Source organism: Bufo gargarizans, chromosome 6 (assembly GCF_014858855.1).
Source record: "Bufo gargarizans isolate SCDJY-AF-19 chromosome 6, ASM1485885v1, whole genome shotgun sequence".
NCBI classification, from domain to species: Eukaryota; Metazoa; Chordata; class Amphibia; order Anura; family Bufonidae; genus Bufo; species Bufo gargarizans.
The window spans coordinates 151700615-151724092 of record NC_058085.1 but is presented as its reverse complement, the minus strand read 5'-3'; the positions used below and the strand labels follow the sequence as shown (position 1 = coordinate 151724092).

Genomic DNA, 23478 nt, shown 5'->3' with positions numbered 1-23478 from the left:
ACACACACACACACACACACATATACATACATTATATATATATATATATATATATATATATACACACACACACACACACATTTTTATTTTATTTTTTGAGGGGGGAAAACCCAGAGTGCCGTTGTGGAGGCTTCCAGGAAATACAATTACCGGTGTAATTATCGTTTCCCCTAGTCGTCTACACGACGATACCCATGAGCCATAACAGAATGCAATAAAATTACGAAGGGACTGCTTCCTGGAGGACTTTACGTCCTAAAGCCAGATCTTTTGCAGAAAAAACATCTACCCTATAATGACGAGTAAAGGTGTGAACACATTTTCAGGTAGCAGACTTACAAATGCTTTCTAGAGAGGCTGAGCCTGTTTAAGCCAATTATACAGACATGCCTCGAGTTGAATGGGCTTTGACGCCTATTCAACTAAGATAGAGATGAGGGAATTTTTAAAAAATTGGCTATTTCCTGGCTGCAGAGAGCCTTTATAGTGGTGTAGAACACTGTGCCTTGCAGTAACACTCATAGGGAGTCTGCTGTGGTAGTGAAATAACACTGTGAGTCAGTATGACATGCAGATGACAGGCGTCGCTCTTAGAATCACGATACTTCAATAATCCGCAGCACTCGCCAGTAGTTGGTGTAAAACGGTGATTTATTCACTCAGACAGCTAGATTACAGCGACGTTTTCTACCTTGGTTGGTCTTTATCAAGCAATTAAATCCCATATCCCAGTGCCTTAAATAGTGTATGGAGGTAGGTACATTGGTGGGTGCATACAGTCCCTCTTCCCGAGTGGGAGTATATTTATGTCTGCACATAACATGATTCGGGTGAGGAGAAGCTCAGAAAAAACATCAGTGACAACAGGGTGATATACCTTAGAGCACAAGTGGCGATTCAAGCAATACATTCCACTATACCTTATTTAGAGATGATGATCCCTGCAATGGCTGCGCAATCCACGCTACTCCCAGTAAAGTGCCAAATACGGGCGTTCCCGTCTCCACATTGCGCATGCGTCAGCGCCCTATCCAAGCTAATAGGTAACAGAGGCACTCAGTTGCCTATTTGCCTATTAGCTGGGATAGGGCGCTGACGCATGCGCAATGAGGAGACGGGAATGCCAGTATTTGACGCTTTACTGGGAGTAGCGTGGATTGCTCAGCCATTGCAGGGATCATCATCTATGAATAAGGTATAGTGGAATGTATTGCTTGAATAACCACCAGCGTCAACTACGTAATTTTTCATGGGAGTTTTGCTATGGATCCCCCTCCGGCATGCCACAGTCCAGGTGTTAGTCCCCTTGAAACAACTTTTCCATCACTATTCTGGCCAGAAAGAGTCCCCGTGGGTTTTAAAATTCGCCTGCCCATTGAAGTCAATGGCGGTTCGTCCGGTTCGCCCGTTCGCGAACATCTGCGAAAATTCGCTTTCTTCCCCTGTACTGAACAGATTTATGTCATTCTAGCATTGTCTGAAAGCTTGGAATGTCAGCTTTCAGACAACAGAAGCCCATATTTCTATCTGCGTTCTGATTAGTCCTGCTAGTTCACATAAGGAGAGCAAGGGTTTATGGGAAGTGAGGGAATTACAGGATGGCCTCAAGGAAGGGCAAAGATCATCACAGGAAGAGCAGCAGAGGAAGTTGCTTAAATAGAGGCACAGAGAAATATGGTTGATTACAGACATCAGAAAGGTAAAATTAGCTGAAAAATGCAGCTTCATGAATATCTTCCCTTCAGCATCACATATGTTAGGAATTTCATTTTTTGTAGTGAAATGGCAGTAACACTTTAAGGTTTTTGCCCTTAATGTAGAAGGTTGTGAGTTTTAATCCCCACCGAAACATTTAAAAAATAGAGGCTAAATGATGTTTTTTAGCACTGACATACCATTGAGCACTATAGCCCATTGGTTAAGGTTCTTGCCCTTAATGTAGAAGGTTGTGAGTTCAAATCCCTACAGAATTGTTTAAAAATAGAGGCTACATAAAACCTAAACACACCGGGTGTTCCCAACAGTGAAATTTTTTATTTTATTGAGGAAAAAAAAGGAGCAAAATGTAAAATATGATCAAATAACACTCGTATTAGCCTACACCAGGGATGGGCAAGCTGCGGCTCTCCAGCTGTTGTAAAACTACAAATCCCATCATGCCCTGCTGTAGGCAGACTGGGCATACTGCGAGTTGTATTTTTACAACAGCTGGAGAGCCGCAGTTTGCCCATCCCTGGCCTGCACAAACCTTTTTAACTTGTGTAACCAGTATTTTTAAAATGTTTCTGTGGGGTTTCTTAATTTGAAACCTTCTACAATACAGGTAAAACCCTTAACCACTAGGCTATAGAGCTCGATGCTTAGTTGCTGCTGAAAAACATCATAGACGTTTCTCTTTTATAATACAAGAGAAACTTCTATGCTGTTTTTAACAGAAGTGAAACTTCTATGAGGTTTTTCAGCCCTGACTTAGCATTGAGTTCTATAGCCCAGGGGTTAAGCATCCGGCTCTTTATTATGTAGACGGTTGTGAGTTCAAATCCCTACAGAAACTTTTAAAAATAGAGGCTAAATAAAACTTAAATACACAGGGTGTTCCCAACAGTGAAAATTTTTATTTTATTGAGAAAAAATGGAGCAAAATGTAAAATATGATCAAATAACACCCATATTAACTTACACAAACCATTTTAAATTTTGTAACCAGTATTTTTAAAATGTTTCTGTGGGGATTTGAACTCACAACCTTCTACATTACAGGTAAAATCCTTAACCACTGGGCTATAGAGCTCAAAGTTAAGTTAGTACTGAAAAACCTCATATAAGTTTCTTCTTATATAACACAAGATAAACTTCTATGAGGTTTTTCAGCAGAAACATAGCATTGAGCTCTACAGCCCAGTAGTTACGTTTTTTTGCCCTTAATGTAGAAAGTTGTGAGCTTGAATTTCCACAGAAACATTTTAAAAATAGAGGCTAAATAAAACTTAAATACACATGGTGTCCCCAACAGTGAAAAGTTTGATTTCACTGAGAAAAAATATGGAGCAAAGCGAAAAATATGATCAAATAACACCCGTATTAACCCACACCAACCTTTTTAACTTGTGTAACCAGTATTTTTTGTTGTGAAAGGTGGCAACCCGAACAGCCCCCCCACTCAGGACCTCTATAGGCCAGCTCACTGCAGCAAGCCAATCCTCATTAGGACTCACTTTGTAAAAAAAATGTTTTTCTTTTTATCGCGATATTCTGACCATCATAACTTTTTTATAGTCATGTCCACTGAGATGTGTGGGGGCTTATTTTTTGCGGGACGTTTTTGACAATACCATTTGGGTTGTGTATGATTTGATCACTTTTTATTAAATTTTCTTGGGAGATAAATTGAGGAAAAAAACTCGAAACTGTTATGCCATTCACCATACAAGCTAACTTTTTAAAAATATTTTAATAGTATGGGCTCTTTCGCATGCAGTGATGCCCATAATTCTATATTTTTTTGTTTCTTTCTATTTTGGGGAATGGGGTGCTTTTAATTTTTATGTTTTTTTATATTTTCAAAACTTTTTTTTACATTTTTCTTTCTTTTTGTTAAGTCCCCCAAGTGGACCACAACTTACAATCATCAGATGTAAATTGCTCCATTATTCTGTATAGAAATTACTTTATCACAGTTCAGTGCTGCAATCTAGTGGCCTGAACTGGGATATACTAACAATGAGCCTTGAAGCCTAGTACAGGCCACTACTCATTTTTAGAACAGGGTTCTTTCCCTGATCTCCTCTGGGGGAAAGCGCGCCTGTGCTTCCGGTTTTTAACACTCTCAGATGCCGTGAGTGAGGGAAATCGGCTGCGTGCCACTGGGTGATGCAGCGGGCGCTATGGCACCATAGGTGATTTTACCCCCAACACTACGCACTGACTGACTGCTACCACCGCTGCCTCCGTGAACCCGTGCACCGCTACTTCCCAGGGTAGGTAGGCTCCTGCAAAGTGGGTGGTCTACCCCGGGCACGTTTGGCTACCTACCTCCCACTGTTGCCACCCTGCTGACTCCCAGCTACGCTGGCGACTTGCTGGCTCTGCCGCTGCCTCAAGGGCAAGCTGCCACCCTCTTCTCCTGATGATGAAGCCCATTCGTTACCAAGCTCCCAAGTGCGATCAGCTACATCATCATCATCAAGTATTGTCTGCATATTACTGATGTCCTCCTCAACCGTTTCTGGGTCAAGAGCTTGACCGCTTGCAACACCAGCTCCCACGCCACTCTCCTCAACACTACTTGTCCACCTAGTGGAAGAAGCGGCAGATGTCTCCTCCACATCTTGGCTTGCCAGTAGCTGCTGACTGTCTTTTAGTAGCTCGTCCTCACTGTATAGTGGAGCTGAGCCCACAGCATACCATACTTTTCTGGCTGAGGGAACAGAAAAGAGCAGAGGCAGGTATAGGACAGGTGAGGGTACAGGGCCTGCTCCCGGGCCATGTTAACTAGGGGTTGTGTCTGACGAACCCACTGACTCTTGGCTGGGGGTGTTGGTTGTCACTTGCGACAAAGTCGAAGATCGAGTCAACCATTAAAGAACCACTAAGTTGCTGGTTAAGACACGACCACTAGCTGACACTGGGAGCTCAGGCCTCTCGAAGTGACCCCTGCTGCCATGCCCACTTACTCTGCTGCGACCTGTGCCTGTGCCAGAAACATTTAGGCCTCTGCCACTACCCTGTGCAGGGCCTGGCACTTATCTGTCTGATATACTGTTAGATCCAATAAATAAATAAATGTAAACAAAAGAAATAAAAACACCCTAAAAAAGTCTGTAATTTTCTCACTTCACCACACACTAATACACACAAAAAAGGGCTTTAGAACATATAACTGCACCGCTGAACGGCAAATATATTTTTATTTTGCCACTAATACACAACAAAAAGGTCTTTAGAACATATAACTGCACCGCTGAACGGCAAATTTATTTTACTTTTGCCACCAATACACGGCAAAAAGGGCTTTAGAACATATAATTGAACCGCTGAACGTCAAATATATTTTACTTTTTCCACTAATGCACGACAAAAAGGGCCTTAGAACATATAACTGCACTGCTGAATGGAAAATATATTTTACTTTTGCCACTAATACACAGCAAAAAGGGCTTTAGAACATATAACTGCACCGCTGAACAGCAAATATATTTTACTCTTGCCACTAATATACAACAAAAATGGCTTTAGAACATATAACTGCACGACTGAACGGCAAAGATATTTTTGTTTTGCCACTAATACACAACAAAAAGGGCTGTAATTTTTGCACTTCACAACACAATGGCTAATATGCCTCCCCCCCCCCCCCCACTAATATAACCCAAAAATGGTTTGGGTACAAGTTATAGCGTTTACACACTATGGTACAAAAATGTGAATTTCCGCTTTTTGAAACGGCTCTGATTTTCTGAGCACCTGTCATGATTCCTGAGGATCTACAATGCCCAAACAGTAGAAAAACCCCACAAATTACCCCATTTCGGAAAGTAGACACCCTAAGGTATTCGCTGATGGGCATAGTGAGTTCATAGAACTTTTTATTTTTTGTCACAAGTTAGCGGAAAATGATGATGATTTTTTCTTTTTTTTTTTTTCTTACAAAGTTCCATATTCCACTAACTTGCGACAAAAAATAAAAAATTCTAGGAACTCGCCGTGCCCCTCACAGAATACCTAATGTGTGAGAAGAACTTTGCAATCAAAATGTGTAAAAAATGACCGGTTAAATCCAAAAGGTGCACTTTGGAATATGTGCCCCTTTGCCCACCTTGGCAGCAAAAAAGTGTCACACATCTGGTATCGCCGTACTCAGGAGAAGTTGGGGAATGTGTTTTGGGGTGTCATTTTACATATACCCATGCTGGGTGAGAGAAATATCTTGGCAAAAGACAACTTTGCCCATTTTTTTATACAAAGTTGGCATTTGACCAAGATATTTTTCTCACCCAGCATGGGTATATGTAAAATGACACCCCAAAACACATTCCCCAACTTCTCCTGAGTACGGCGATACCAGATGTGTCACACTTTTTTGCTGCCAAGGTGGGCAAAGGGGCACATATTCCAAAGTGCACCTTTCGGATTTTGCAGGCCATTTTTTACACATTTTGATTGCAAGGTACTTCTCACACATTTGGGCCCCTAAATTGCCAGGGCAGTAGAACTACGCCACAAGTGACCCCATTTTGGAAAGAAGACACCCCAAGGTATTCCGTGAGGGGCACTGCGAGTTCCTAGAATTTTTTTTTTTGTCACAAGTTAGCGGAAAATGATGATTTTTTTTTTCTCTTTTTTCCTTACAAAGTCTCATATTCCACTAACTTGCGACAAAAAATAAAAAATTCTAGGAACTCGCCATGCCCCTCATGGAATACCTTGGGGTGTCTTCTTTCCAAAATGGGGTCACTTGTGGCGTAGTTATACTGCCCTGGCAATTTAGGGGCCCATATGTGTGAGAAGTACTTTGCAATCAAAATCTGTAAAAAATGACCGGTGAAATCCGAAAGGTGCACTTTGGAATATGTGCCCCTTTGCCCACCTTGGCATCAAAAAAGTGTCACACATCTGGTATCGCCGTACTCAGGAGAAGTTGGGGAATGTGTTTTGGGGTGTCATTTTACATATACCCATGCTGGGCGAGAGAAATATCTTGGCAAAAGACAACTTTTCCCATTTTTTTATACAAAGTTGGCATTTGACCAAGATATTTTTCTCACCCAGCATGGGTATATGTAAAATGACACCCCAAAACACATTCCCCAACTTCTCCTGAGTACGGCGATACCAGATGTGTGACACTTTTTTGCAGCCAAGGTGGGCAAAGGGGCACATATTCCAAAGTGCACCTTTCGGATTTCGCAGGCCATTTTTTACACATTTTGATTGCAAGGTACTTCTTACACATTTGGGCCCCTAAATTGCCAGGGCAGTATAACTACGCCACAAGTGACCCCATTTTGGAAAGAAGACACCCCAAGGTATTCCGTGAGGGGCACGGCGAGTTCCTAGAATTTTTTATTTTTTGTCGCAAGTTAGTGGAATATGAGACTTTGTAAGGAAAAAAGAAAAAAAAAGAAAAATCATAATTTTCCGCTAACTTGTGACAAAAAATAAAAAATTCGAGGAACTCGCCATGCCCCTCACGGAATACCTTGGGGTGTCTTCTTTCCAAAATGGGGTCACTTGTGGCGTAGTTATAATGCCCTGGCAATTTAGGGGCCCAAATGTGTAAGAAGTACTTTGCAATCAAAATCTGTAAAAAATAGCCTGTGAAATCCGAAAGGTGCTCTTTGGAATATGTGCCCCTTTGCCCACCTTGGCTGCAATAAAGTGTCACACATCTGGTATCGCCATACTCAGAAGTTGGGGAATGTGTTTTGGGGTGTCATTTTACATATACCCATGCTGGGTGAGAAAAATATCTTGGTCAAATGCCAACTTTGTATAAAAAAATGGGAAAAGTTGTCTTTTGCCAAGATATTTCTCTCACCCAGCATGGGTATATGTAAAATGACACCCCAAAACACATTCCCCAACTTCTCCTGAGTACGGCGATACCAGATGTGTGACACTTTTTTGCAGCCTAGATGCGCAAAGGTGCCCAAATTCCTTTTAGGAGGGCATTTTTAGACATTTGGATCCCAGACTTCTTCTCACACTTTCGGGCCCCTAAAAAGCCAGGGCAGTATAAATACCCCACATGTGACTCCACTTTGGAAAGAAGACACCCCAAGGTATTCAATGAGGGGCCTGGCGAGTTCATAGAATTTTTTTTTTTTTTGCATAAGTTAGCGGAAATTAATTTTTTTTGTTTTTTTCTCACAAAGTCTCACTTTCCGCTAACTTAGGACAAAAATTTCAATCTTTCATGGACTCAATATGCCCCTCACGGAATACCTTGGGGTGTCTTCTTTCCGAAATGGGGTCACATGTGGGGTATTTATACTGCCCTGGCTTTTTAGGGGCCCTAAAGCGTGAGAAGAAGTCTGGAATATAAATGTCTAAAAATGTTTACGCATTTGGATTCCGTGAGGGGTATGGTGAGTTCATGTGAGATTTTATTTTTTGACACAAGTTAGTGGAATATGAGACTTTGTAAGAAAAAACAAAAACAAAAACAAACAAAAAATTTCCGCTAACTTGGGCCAAAAAAATGTCTGAATGGAGCCTTACATGGGGAGTGATCAATGACAGGGGGGTGATCAATGACAGGGGGGTGATCACCCATATAGACTCCCTGATCACCCCCCTGTCACTGATCACCCCCCTGGTAAGGCTCCATTCAGACGTCCGTATGATTTTTACGGATCCATGGATCGGATCCGCAAAACACATGCGGACGTCTGAATGGAGCCTTACAGGGGGGTTATCAATGACAGGGGGTGATCAGGGTGATCATAAGGCTCCATTCAGACGTCCGTATGATTTTTACGGATCCATGGATGCATGGATCGGATCCGCAAAACACATGCGGACGTCTGAATGGAGCCTTACAGGGAAGGTGATCAATGACAGAGGGGTGATCACCCATATAGACTCCCTGATCACCCCCCTGTAAGGCTCCATTCAGACGTCCGTATGATTTTTTACGGATCCACGGATACATGGATCGGATCCGCAAAACACATGCGGACGTCTGAATGGAGCCTTACAGGGGGGGGGGTGATCAATGACAGAGGGGTGATCACCCATATAGACTCCCTAATCACCCCCCTGTAAGGCTCCATTCAGACGTCCGTATGATTTTTACGGATCCACTGATACATGGATCGGATCCGCAAAACACATACGGACGTCTGAATGGAGCCTTACAGGGGGGTGATCAATGACAGGGGGGTGATCAGGGAGTCTATATGGGGTGATCAACCCCCTGTCATTGATCACCCCCCTGTAAGGCTCCATTCAGACGTCCGCATGTGTCTTGCGGATCCGATCCATGTATCAGTGGATCCGTAAAAATCATGCGGACGTCTGAATGGAGCCTTACAGGGGGGTGATCAATGACAGAGGGGTGATCAATGACAGGGAAGTGATCAGGAAGTCTATATGCGTGATCACCCACTTGTCATTGATCACCCCCCTGTAAGGCTCCATTCAGACGTCCGTATGCGTTTTGCGGATCCGATCCATGTATCAGTGGATCCGTAAAAATCATGCGGATGTCTGAATGGAGCCTTACAGGGGGGTGATCAATGACAGAGGGGTGATCAATGACAGGGAAGTGATCAGGAAGTCTATATGCGTGATCACCCACTTGTCATTGATCACCCCCCTGTAAGGCTCCATTCAGACGTCCGTATGCGTTTTGCGGATCCGATCCATGTATCCATGGATCCGTAAAAATCATACGGACGTCTGAACGGAGCCTGACAGGGGGGTGATCAATGACAGGGGGGTGATCAGGGAGTTTATATGGGGTGATCATGGGTGATCAGGGGTTTATAAGGGGTTAATAAGTGACGGGGGGGGTGTAGTGTAGTGTGGTGTTTGGTGCGACTGTACTGAGCTACCTGAGTCCTCTGGTGGTCGATCCTAACAAAAGGGACCACCAGAGGACCAGGTAGCAGGTATATTAGACGCTGTTATCAAAACAGCGTCTAATATACCTGTTAGGGGTTAAAAAAATCAGATCTCCAGCCTGCCAGCGAACGATCGCCGCTGGCATGCTGGAGATCCACTTGCTTACCTTCCGTTCCTGTGAGCGCGCGCGCCTGTGTGCGCGCGTTCACAGGAAATCTCGCGTCTCGCGAGATGATGCATATATGCGTCGCTGAGCGCAGGGCTGCCACCTCCGGACCGCAGATCTGCGTTAGGCGGTCCGGAGGTGGTTAAAGAAAACGCTATGTCTGGCGCAAACCCAACACATCACATCACCCAAAGAACATCATCCCCACAGTGAAACATGGTGGTGGCAGCATCATACTGTGGGGATGTTTTTCATCACCGGCGGGACTGGGAAATTGGTCAGAGTTGAGGGAAAGATAGATGATGCTAAATACAGGGATATTCTTGAGCAAAACCTGCACCACTCTGTGCGTGATTTGAGGCTAAGACGGAGGTTCACCTTCCAGCAGGACAATGACCCCAAACACACTGCTAAAGCAACACTTGAGTGGTTTAAGGAGAAACATGTAAAAGTCAAAGCCCAGATCTCAATCCAATAGAAAATCTGTGGTCAGACTTAAAGATTTCTGTTCACAAGCGCAAACATCCAACTTGATGCAAGGAGGAATGGGCAAAAATTACAGTGGTAAGATGTGGCAAGCTCATAGAGACTTATCCAAAGTCTGTGATTTCCGCAAAAGGCGGCTCTACAATGTATTGACTTAGGGGGGTGAATAGTTATGCACATTGACTTTTTCTGTTATTTTGTCCTATTTGTTGTTTGCTTCACAATAAATAAATAAAAAACATCTTCAAAGTTGTGGGCATGTTCTGTAAATTAAATGATGCAAATCCTCAAACAATCCATGTGAAATCCAGGTTGTGAGGCACCAAAATACGAAAAAAGTCAAGGGGGGGGGGGGGGGGGGGGGGAATACTTTTCCAAGGCACTGTATCTCTGAATTCACCATCTTAGAGGGAAAGGCTGTCATCACTGATAGGACCGCCTCTAACTTCAATGCCCAGAATGAGCACACATTTAAATGTATAAATTACCGGTACAAGTTTTGCTAATAATTTTCCAACAAATCTATATATCATATCGGCTTAGCTCCTCCTACTCTATAACATGCTGCCTGCAGCTCAAACACCATGCAACAATAAGTCGCACAAAAAACATCATGCGACAATACGTGAAGCAAAAGAAAGGGAACAACTACACTGCGACATGTGTTGCACCAATGTCACATGACATTTTTTTAAATGACAGTCAATGGTGTTGCGCAGCAAAATACTGCGACTGTGACAGTCGCACAAAAATCCAACTTGCATATTTTTGTGGCAGTCACAATATGTCACAGTGCAACACCATTGACTAGTATTATAAAAAATGTTGCACAACTTTTCGGCAACAAGTCGCCTGACACAGGCAACATGTGTGGCATGACATAAATGTTGTATGACTTTTATCGTAATGATAGTCTATGGTGTCACACTGAAACATGCTACTACTGCGACATGACAGTCGCAAAAAATCCACCCAAGTTGGATTTGTGCGCGACTATCATGTTGCAGTGTGACATCATAGACTATCATTAAAATAAATGTTGCATGACAACAGTGCAACAAGAATGCGACACAAGTACCCTTTTTGTTGCGCGACTTATTGTTGTGGTGTAGCCCTAGCCTTAGGCTATCTTCACACAATGGATTTTGACACAAATTTTGGCTGTGGTTTCTGCCATATTTTTTTCAGTTTCAATGACGTGGATCTGCTCAGAGTGTAGCACCACTGAATGTAGCTAAACCTTGAATGGACACCAGCCATGGGCTTCCAACAGCTTCCGTCTAGACAGTGTGCCAAGAAAAAACATGTCCTCTCTTGGCAATGTTGCACTTTTAAACCCATAGTCTAATTTCTAATTTCAGTGCTTCTCTGGCCTGAACTCACAGCATCATAATGACTTTAGATGCTGCAAATTATTACCTGACAGCGAGTCTACTGTAACCTCCTCATGGCATGATAAGTCATTATGACTGTCAATACAGGTTAGAGGTGCAGTGTTCACTCCAGGAAAGCAGACGTCACATCTAGCATGTTTCTTGGATTGCATGTTTCCTTTCTTTTTTTTCTTTTTAGCTATTTTTGTTTCCTTTAGAGAAGAATATTGAGACTATATTGCTACACTATTCTGTGATTTAAAAATAAAATATGGGCACTAAAAACGGCACTATAAAAAAAAAGCATGTATGTAACTGCGGCTCATTCCCATGAGGATTTTCAGCTAACATCTGGAGCTAGCTTTTTCCAAGAACAAATGCATGCTTAAAAAAAAAAGTCATTAACCACCTTCCGACCGCTGTACGCACGGATGCGTCCGGAAGGTGGTTGATCTATTCCTCCTGGACGCATATACGCGTCCTCTAGCGATACCCGAGATTTCCTGTGAACGCGCGCACGCAGGCGCGCGCGCTCACAGGAACGGAAGGTAAGCGAGTGGATCTCCAGCCTGCCAGCGGCGATCGCTCGCTGGCAGGCTGGAGATGTGATTTTTTTTAACCCCTAACAGGTATATTAGACGCTGTTTTGATAACAGCGTCTAATATACCTGCTACCTGGTCCTCTGGTGGTCCCTTTTGTTTGGATCGACCACCAGAGGACACAGGTAGCTCAGTAAAGTCGCACCAAACACCACACTACACTACACCCCCCCCCGTCACTTATTAACCCCTTATGAACCCCTGATCACTCATGATCACCCCATATAAACTCCCTGATCACCCCCCTGTCATTGATCACCCCCCTGTCAGGCTCTGTTCAGACGTCCGTATGATTTTTACGGATCCACGGATACATGGATCGGATCCGCAAAACACATATGGACGTCTGAATGGAGCCTTACAGGGGGGTGATCAATGACAGGCGGGTGATCACCCATATAGATTCCCTGATCAGCCCCTGTCATTGATCACCCCCCTGTAAGGCTCCATTCAGACGTCCGTATGATTTTTACGGATCCATGGATACATGGATCGGATCCGCAAAACACATGCGGACGTCTGAATGGAGCCTTACAGGGGGGTGATCAATGACAGAGGGTGATCACCCATATACACTCCCTGATCACCCCCTGTCATTGATCACCCCCCTGTCATTGATCACCCCCCTGTAAGGCTCCATTCAGACGTCCGCATGTGTTTTGCGGATCCGATCCATGTATCCATGGATCCGTGAAAATCATTCGGACGTCTGAATGGAGCCTTACAGGGGGGTGATCAATGACAGGGGGGTGATCACCCATATACACTCCCTGATCACCCCCCTGTAAGGCTCCATTCAGAGGTCCGCATGTGTTTTGCGGATCCGATCCATGTATCCATGGATCCGTAAAAATCATACGGACGTCTGAATGGAGCCTTACAGGGGGGTGATCAATGACAGGGGGGTGATCACCCATATACACTCCCTGATCACCCCCTGTCATTGATCACCCCCCTGTAAGGCTCATTCAGACGTCCGCATGTGTTTTGCGGATCCGATCCATGTATCCATAAAAATCATACGGACGTCTGAATGGAGCCTTACCAGGGGGGTGATCAATGACAGGGGGGTGATCAGGAAGTCTATATGGGTGATCACCCCCCTGTCATTGATCACCCCCCCTGTAAGGCTCCATTCAGACATTTTTTTGGCGTTAGCGGAAAAATATTTTTTTTTTGTTTGTTTTTTCTTACAAAGTCTCATATTCCACTAACTTGTGTCAAAAAATAAAATCTCACATGAACTCACCATACCCCTCACGGAATCAAAATGCGTAAAATTTGCGACCCCATTTCGGAAAGAAGACACCCCAAGGTATTCCGTGAGGGGCATATTGAGTCCATGAAAGTTTGAAATTTTTGTCCTAAGTTAGCGGAAAGTGAGACTTTGTGAGAAAAAACAAAAAAAAAATCAATTTCCGCTAACTTATGCAAAAAAAAATAAAAAATTCTATGAACTCGCCAGGCCCCTCATTGAATACCTTGGGGTGTCTTCTTTCCAAAGTGGAGTCACATGTGGGGTATTTATACTGCCCTGGCTTTTTAGGGGCCCGAAAGTGTGAGAAGAAGTCTGGGATCCAAATGTCTAAAAATGCCCTCCTAAAAGGAATTTGGGCACCTTTGCGCATCTAGGCTGCAAAAAAGTGTCACACATCTGGTATCGCCGTACTCAGGAGAAGTTGGGCAATGTGTTTTGGGGTGTCATTTTACATATACCCATGCTGGGTGAGAGAAATATCTTGGCCAAATGCCAACTTTGTATAAAAAAAATGGGAAAAGTTGTCTTTTGCCAAGATATTTCTCTCACCCAGCATGGGTATATGTAAAATGACACCCCAAAACACATTCCCCAACTTCTCCTGAGTACGGCGATACCAGATGTGTGACACTTTATTGCAGCCAAGGTGGGCAAAGGGGCACATATTCCAAAGTGCACCTTTCGGATTTCGCAGGCCATTTTTTACACATTCTGATTGCAAAGTACTTCTCACACATTTGGGCCCCTAAATTGCCAGGGCAGTATAACTACGCCACAAGTGACCCCATTTTGGAAAGAAGACACCCCAAGGTATTCCGTGAGGGGCACGGCGAGTTCCTAGAATTTTTTATTTTTTGTCACAAATTAGCGGAAAATGATGATTTTTCTTTTTTTTTCTTTTTTCCTTACAAAGTCTCATATTCCACTAACTTGCGACAAAAAATAAAAAATTATAGGAACTCACCATGCCCCTCACGGAATACCTTGGGGTGTCTTCTTTATATATGGATGTAGTTTTTTTTGCAAAATTTTACAGCTGAAAGTGAAAAATGTAATTTTTTTGCAAAAAAATCGTTAAATTTCGATTAATAACAAAAAAAGTAAAAATGTCAGCAGCAATGAAATACCACCAAATGAAAGCTCTATTAGTGAGAAGAAAAGGAGGTAAAATTCATTTGGGTGGTAAGTTGCATGACCGAGCGATAAATGGTGAAAGTAGTGTAGTGCAGAAGTGTAAAAAGTGGCCTGGTCATGAAGGGGGTTTTAGCTAGCGGGGCTGAAGTGGTTAAAGCAACATTAAAATGTGTAAACCTAAAGTAACCCTTCAGGCCCAGTGTAAATAGCGCATGGATTAGATGTCAAATGAATAGCACATTCAGGGGGGGTAACTAGAAATGACTGCTCCATAGCACATTTTTGAACAGGGCCCCCCACAGCTACTTTCCCACAACCCCCTCTTCTGCAACTAGTCAAGATCACCCACACTCGCCATACAACCTCCCACCCACTTGGTCATATAACAAATATGAAAATAAAATAAACAGTAGAGTTGGATTTTTGCAATTCTGGGGTTCCAGTCACGGTGGTTCTTGGTCATGAGACAGCTGTGGTGCCCATGATCACCATGTAGCCCCAGCCTAACACATATGAATATTGACACAAACAGAACTGTTGTATAGCAAAGTATTTTAGTGCTTCTTTCCCCTTTAAATCCTTGTAATTTTGTTGGTTAGTAGTACCGGTTTGTACCTAGCTGCATTCCTGAAGTCTGAAGTAGCTGTGCATGCATACCGCACACTGAAGACCTTTAGGAGGTTCCAGGATAGAAAACATCTAGCCTTGTGACAAACAGCTGAGCTCTATTGAAGACATCATCAATAGCTGTCACAACCAAGATGGTTGAGTAGTGGTGATCCCATAGAACTGCATGGGATTGCCGCAGCAGCACAATCTGCTGCCAGCAAACAAAGATTTAGGTGTCTGCACCAACGATCCTATTACCCAATGAACGAGCGTAAGCGGTGGGACCTTTACACAGGCAGATTACCACTAACAAGCGTCCATAGGAACAAACATACTGATAACTCTGAGTACAAAAAAATATAGAACATGTTACCTACAGTCCTATGTAACACCACAGATAACAAAGTGATAACTATCTGAGTACAGATAATGTAGTAGATGCTACCTATAGTACTATGTAACACCACAGATAGCACAGTGATAACTCTCTGATTACAGATAATGTAGTAGATGCTACCTATAGTCATATGTACACTGTGATAACTCTCTGATTACAGATAATGTAGTAGATGCTACCTATAGTCCTATGTAACACTACAGATAGCGCAGTGATAACTCTCTGATTACAAATAATGTAGTAGATGCTACCTATAGTCCTATGTAACACTACAGATAGCACAGTGATAAGTCTCTGAGTACAGATAATGTAGTAGATGCTGCCTATAGTACTATTTAACACCACAGATAGCACAGTGATAACTCTCTGATTACAAATAATGTAGTAGATGCTACCTATAGTCCTATGTAACACTACAGATAGCACAGCGATAACTCTCTGAGTACAGATAATGTAGTAGATGCTGCCTATAGTACTATTTAACACCACCGATAGCACAGTGATAACTCTCTGATTACAAATAATGTAGTAGATGCTACCTATAGTCCTATTGTAATGCTAATGCAACGATAAAGCCAAACTGACGGCCAGCAAATGCGGCGTGCCAGACACACTTTGCGCAAGCCGTCACACTCTGAACGCTCTTGAGGGCCGGGGTACTCTTCACCTGTCTCCAGCAGGAAGGGGACTTTGGCAAAGCCCTTTCCAGATGTCAAATAGCAGGGCGGCAAAGTAAATACTGTGACACTATGGAATGGTCAACAGGGAAACACGAGAATGATCAGTAAACATAAGCCAGGGCACAAGAACCAGAATACAACCAAAACCAAAGCCATAGTCAATAACCAGAGAAACCACTCACCAGATAGATTCAGATCCAGAACCAGGAAGTAACTGTATAATCAGCAGTGAGTGGAGGGAAAAGACCAGGTTTAAATATCCATCTACAGATCACCTGACACTTGTCACGAACCAGCTGGTGTGAACCCACTGTGTCACGTGTCCCACCCCTGACTTTCCCGAGGGGTATACCAGGTCACTACCTCTTGAGGAGGGAAGGCACACAAGGCAGCTGGTCCAGGCAGACTAGGAGATGGTACCAGAAGTACAAGTGAAGTCAGGCAGGCGGGGTCGTTGACAGGAGCAACAGTGCAGGACCGAAGGATGAGGCAGAGGCGTAGTCAGACAGGCAAAAGGTCAGGGCAGGCGGCACAGGAACAGGTCATGCAATCTGGGTCGGCAACAGGAGAGTCAAGGAAAGCAGACAGGGATCAGACGAGTAGCAGAATTCAGGAACAAGGTATAAGTCAGGAGTGGTGTTGATCACGAATATTCAAATTTTTATCGCGAATATCGTCACTTCGAGAATTTGCGAATATTCTAGCTTGTGGGCCAATGAGAATGCTGCAATATCTTTGACTTTAGGAATTGTGTTGATTGCAAATTTTCGTAATGCGAATTGTTATTGCAAATTTTTCAAATAGACGATTTCCGCAATCAAGAAAATAATGACGAATTCTCGAATATATGGCGAATATTCACCCAAATATTTGCGAAAAATCACAAATTCGAATATTCCTCCTGCCGCTCATCACTATCAGGAGCTTAGCAAACACAAGGACCTTGACACTAAGGCATCTGGGAAGGGGGATGAGCCACTTAAGTACCTGCAGGAGAGCCTGGGTTGGTCAGCGAGGTCACTTGACCCAACCCATGCAGCCCAGGAAGTGATGCGCGCCGTCCCTAGTGTAAAACAAAACCAGCAGCAAGCATGCTGTGGCCAGGGCTAAGTGGAAACTGTGGAGCGGAAACCTCAGCACTACAGCACGTACAGGGACAGAGCCCAAGACTGCAGCGGTGGATGGAAGGATCGTGGTTGAGCACGGCCCCCAGGACCGCGGCGGTAAGCAGGAGAACAGCAACATACAGCAGTTACTGTTACAACACTGCTGAGGCCATACCCAATCTCCACCATCAGACCAGGGTAGCACAGGTGAGGGCTGATAGTGTGCAAAGGAAGGAACCTCCCACCACATGTCCAAGTTAGGAGACATGACAAATGAGGTTCCCCGGCAACAGCTGACTCTAGGGGTTCAGCATTAGTGCTGGGAATGACAGCGTCCCATCTCCCAGCAGCACCAAGATCTGATGTGGATCTCACAGAGTGACGCGCGCATGTAGCGCAAATCTTTACTAGCTCCACCCTCCTAGGCCGTGGCCAGCGAGGGGTGAGGGATTTCCCGCCGGAAGGGCCGGAGAACACCTTGGAGAATGAGAGACACGTCTTTGCTTGGTGACATGCTTCCAGTAAGACTACGTCTGTCTCCCTGGCTGCCTGATAGCTATGTAATATCACAGATAACACAGTGGTAACTCTCTGAGTACAGATAATGTAGTAGATGTCACCTGCAGTCCTATGTAACACCACAGATAACACTGTGTTAACTATCTATGTAATATCACAGATAACACAGTGGTAACTCTCTGAGTACAGATAATGTAAAACATGTCATCTGCAGTCCTATGTAACAAAGTCCATTTGCTGTTCTTTCAAAGCAAGAGGAATCCAGGCTCGGGTGTCACATCCCACACTTTGTTCTATCCAAGAGATGAAACCTCTGCCATTACTGCACCATAAAAGACATATCAGAAAATAATTACCGAAACTCTCTGTGCGGATCCGGCCTCCGGTTCTCCCAGTAGCCTCCAGGACTTTTATATTTTGGAAACCATGTTTGTGCAGCTTCTCTGCTGCTGCAATACCAGAGATTCCAGCACCGATAATTACCACGACTGGAACCTGAGGACCCAAAGGTTTCAGTTCTTCCGAGTCAGTAGAGCCGTGCTTGGTATCGGAGAGTACCACAAGCGGCAGGATGACAAGGAGGAGGAGCCTGGTAGACAGCCCCGTCTGCATGTTGATGACCATTCTTGTTCTTCCTTGAAAGTGGCGACCAAAGTAGAAGATGCAGGGGAGATGTGTAGAGTGTCCCTGCTTGCTTTATCTCACATTTATGTCTGGGTTCTGGAAGTAGTTATGTTTCCACATCTGCACAATGTATAAAAACCATCCAAGTTTTAAGTTGTAAACAGATTCCAGCTCCTTTTATGATTTTGGCATCTTATGCAGCAGCCTCATTTTAAGGGGCCCTACACACATACATTTGGTCTTTTTTAAGCCATCAAACTGCATGTGGTTTATTTCATCCTATTGGGATGGTGTCTTATTTCATCTTTTTTGGAGCCAAAGCTAGGAGTGGATCCAGCAAGAAGGAGAAGTCCAGAATATCATTGAAAATGTATTTCAGTTAAAAAAAGTGAAACCCATATATTATATAGATTCATTTCATACAGGGAGATCTATTCTAATCTCAAAAATGTGTAATATTGTGAAAAAGTTCAATATTGTAGAGTAATGAAGTCACATCCTGATCAGCTAATCAACGCAAAATACCTGCAAAGGTTTCCTAAGCCTTTAAATGGCCCCTCAGTCTGGTTCAGTAGGCTACACAATCAAGAGAAAGAATGCTGACTTGACAGTTGTCCTGAAGCCATTAACACCGTCCACAAGGATGGTAAGCCAGTTAAAGAAGCTAGCTATTCAGAGAGTGTTGTATCCAAGCAGTGGAGCACCCAGGAATTTTGTCTAGGGGGGTCTGACAGGTAAAAAAATGTGGCACGTGTAGCGCGCTGTGCCAATTCTTTTGCTCGTCCATTTTTCAAAGCCCCCTTCATATTTAAAAATGCGGGGACGCGAAACATGCTGTTCCGATTCTTTTGCCTGGCCATTTAGTAGCAGTGTAAAAATACGCTGTGCAAAATGTTTAGCCCCACCCATTATTAAAAGCCCCTCCTATATATAATAGGTCACTCCCAACATTGTACAGCTGAAATTCTATTGTTGAGGCCTGTCTCTACACATCATACGGAGAGAGGAGGGCGTGTCCCGGCTGCACTGCCTGTTTCACTTCACATCATACAATAGACAGCCGGCTACAGCCAGAAAGCTCCTCCGCTCTACTCCCTCCCCAGATCCTGCTCAAGGCCTGTGGTTCCCCCCCACCATGTCTCACCCGCTGGTGGCCTGCTGCCCCCCTTGGCCGTCCTCACCCAGCTCTGAATCCTCCTTCTGCAAATCGCAGGGGGAGGAGCCGGAGCATCTCCTCTCCTACATAGCGCCACATACCTCTTACATACAGTGATGTCACCTTTGTTGTAGACGTTCTCTTTCCTCATCTTCTCCATTCAGACCAGACCGCCATGATGATTTTTCAGCCATCTCCCATCTCTGCAGAGATTAACAAACAGACAGTTTCCCACAATCATCTTCACATCTTCTGAACACCCTTTCCTGCCACCCCCAATACTATACTGCAGAAACAGTCCCCCTGGAAATACTATTACTACACAGATAGTGCCCCCTTCAACAATTATTGGCACACAATGCTCTAAAAAATAACTGCGCTCAGACACTAATAGTATAAAGATAATGTCCCCCAAAAATAATTGTGCTAGGCTGATACTGTGCCAGGGTTCCCCCCAAGCTAACAGTCCTCCCCAAAATCCCACCAATAGAAATAATTCTCTGCTAGAGCACACTTAGTAGTAATAATGCCCCTATAGTGAACATACTAGTAATTATGTTCCTCATAGCCCCCCAGTAGTAGTAAAGCTCCCAATAATACCCCCTAGTAGTAATAATTCTTCTCATAATATGACAGTACATGAAATACGCCCGCTTAGTGCCTGCAGTTGAACTAATGTCAGTATAATATATGCCAGTATAAAATACCCCTATATACTGCCCCAGTAAATGCCCTCATAGTGCTCCTCTCCCCCTTCTCCATAGTGTCCCCCATATTATGCCATTAAAAAAATGCCCCTTCTTAGTGCCCCCAGCAGATGCCCCTATAGTGCTTCTCTCCCCCATAATGTGCCAGTAAAAAATGCCCCTCCTTAGTGCCACCAGATGCCCCAATAGTGATCCACTCCCCCATAGCACCCCCAAATAATGCCCCATAGTGCCACACTCCCCTATAGTGCCTCCCATAATGTGCCAGTAAAAAATGCCCCCTTAGTGCCACCAGATGCCATAGTGCCCCATAATGTGCCAATAAAAAAGGCCCCTTTAGAGCCCCCACTTACCCATAGTTCCCCCAAATAATGCCCCTATAGTGCCACCATATGCCCCATAGTGCCGCTCTCCCCTATAGTGCCTCCCAAAATGTGCCAGTAAAAAATGCCCCCTTAGTGCCACCATATGCCATAGTTCCCCCATAATGTGCCAATAAAAAAGGCCTCTTTAGAGCCCCGACTTCCCCATAGTGGCCCCAAATAATGACCCTATAGTGCCACCAGATGTCCCATAGTGCTGCTCTCCCCTATAGTGCCAATAAAAAAAGGCCCTTTAGAGCCCCCAGATGCCACCAATGTGCCAGTAAGAAATGCCCCCATAGTGCCCCCCCAAAATGGGCAAGAAATAAATGCCCCCAGAGTGCCACCCCCCAAAAAAAAAGGGCTGTAAGAAATGCCAGATGCCGCCATAGTGCCAGCTCCCCCCCCCCCCAAAAAAAAACAAAAAAAAAAAACACTAATACTTACCTTTATCAAAAGTGATGTGATGCAGGCCACTTCCAGCCTGTATCCCCCGCTGTGTGCTGCCCGGCTCAGGCGGCGCATTAGTGCCTGCGGCCTATCAGAAGAACAGGGAAGGAAGACGCCTCTCCCTCCCCTGCCCCGCCGCAGCACAGCCATCTGATTTGCTGTCCTGAGGACGGCGATACAAATGAATATGGAGATGAGCGCTTTAACAATGGAAAGGTTCATCTTCTACTGCCCCCCCCCCCCCCCCACTGCCGCCGGCAACTAGAACCAGGGCCACACCGCCTGTGAAGATTGGAGGTGCGGCCCTGAGGGATAAAAAAAATAAAAATTATTTACTGGTTGTTCTGGGGGGGATCCAGACCCGCTGGACCACCCCTGTATCCAAGCCACAACCTTGTATCACGACCGGCGTGCCAATCACATACGTGACGCAAAGGGAAGGCCATGTCCAAGGGATAGGGAAAGATGGTGACTCCTAACTCACCTTGAGGCTGGCACCTGACTGCCCTGACGTCCCTAGATGGGTTTTTTACCCGTACGCCGATCACATGCCTAAACCCTGTCTTTCCTTAAGATGAGCCCTAAGTAGTGAATAGGGCGGTGGGAACACTAGTCCGCACCACTAACACTAAAGGAAAACACCTGGGGGAGGACAGACAATACTGACGAAACATATAATCCCAGGTGGGGGCGACAACAGCGGACAACAAAAGACCAACAGGGATCCGGAGGGTAATGCTCTGGTACGACAACCAGGCATAACAGCTACACATCTCCAATGGGTCAGTATAGAAGTCCAGGCAGGAAGCTCTATATCTGGCAACCAGAGAAGTGGGAGAGGGGAATATAAGGAGGTTAGGAGTGCTGGACAAGAAACAGCTGAGGAGAAGAAGCTACGGATCCCTGAGTGAGACAAAAAGGATTGCAAGGCAAACACAGAAAGCTACCATTAAGTAACAGTGCGATCTTTAGACATAGAGCACACAGCCACCCACTGCGACTTCCTGACCCCGGGTATAACGGAGTCAGACGTGGCTCTTGACACCCTCGTGACAGTACCCCCCTTTCCACGAGGGGCCTCCGGACACTCAGGACCAGGTCTCTCAGGATGAGAGGCATGAAGAGCCCGAACTAACCTTTTGGCAAATACCTCTGATGCTGGAACTCACATTCTTTCCTCGGGACCGTAACCCCTTCAATGCACCAGATATTGAAGAGAACGGCGGAACCGACGAGAATCAACAATTTTGGAAATTTGAAACTCTAGATTACCATTAACAATAACAGGAGGGGGTGTCAGCGGTGACGGTTCTAGAGGTGGGACATACTTTTTGAGTAACGACTTATGGAAGACGTTATGGATTTTCAGAGTTTGAGGTAGCTCCAGGCGAAAAGCAACGGGGTTAATGATGGCTACTATTTTGTAACGACCAATGAACCTAGGACCCAGTTTCCAAGAGTGAACCTTTAACTTAATATTCCTAGTAGATAACGACACATAGTCATTGACTCCTAGGTCGGGACCTGGCGATCGTTTCTTATCAGCCATGCATTTATATTTACCTCCCATAAGTTAGCTTGCACTTTCTACCATACAGATGAAAGAGAAGACGTAAACCGTTCCTCTTCGGGAACCCCAGAAGACCCCCTCTCTTACATAATTGGGGATGAAAACCATATGCACCAAGAAATGGTGACTTGCCAGTGGATTCCTGACGGCGATTATTTATAGCAAACTCGGCTAATGGTAAATATGTTGACCACACCTCTTGGTTTTCAGACACAAAGCACCTTAGGTATGTCTCAAGGTTTTGGTTTGTACGCTCAGTCTGTCCATTCGACTGAGGATGGAAAGCTGAGGAAAAGGACAAGTGTACCCCCAAACGGGAACAAAAAGCTTTCCAAAACTTAGAAATAAACTGGGTTCCCCGATCCGAAACAACATCGGAAGGGACGCCGTGAAGCTTCACGATTTCACTGATGAATACCTGAACAAGAGTCTTAGCATTAGGTAGTGTGGGTGACGCAATAAAGTGTACTATTTTGCTAAACCTGTCCATTACTACCAAGATAACTGTTTTACCCGCACACAAAGGTAAGTCAGTGATGAAATGATGTGTCCATGGCCTATTGGGAATGACAAGTGGCAATAAAGACCCTGCAGGACGTGTATGAGAGACTTTAGCGCGTGCACAAGTAGAACAAGTAAACACAAAATCCATTACATCCTGACGCAACCTTGGCCACCAAAAACGGTGAAACAATAGCTCCAAGGTTGCTTTAC

At 44.5% G+C, this 23478-nt stretch overlaps 1 protein-coding gene across 1 annotated transcript in view; it reads right to left on the bottom strand.

Moving 5' to 3' along the window:
- Positions 1 to 18548, bottom strand: part of LOC122941735 (peroxisomal N(1)-acetyl-spermine/spermidine oxidase-like) — a 75746-nt gene extending 57198 nt beyond the window's left edge. Inside the window, exon 1 of the mRNA XM_044299147.1 lies at positions 18252 to 18548. Within this exon, the coding sequence (XP_044155082.1) occupies positions 18252 to 18519 (268 nt within the window). The 5' untranslated portion in view covers positions 18520 to 18548. The remainder of the gene's footprint in view (positions 1 to 18251) is intronic.
- Positions 18549 to 23478: the final 4930 nt, after the last annotated feature.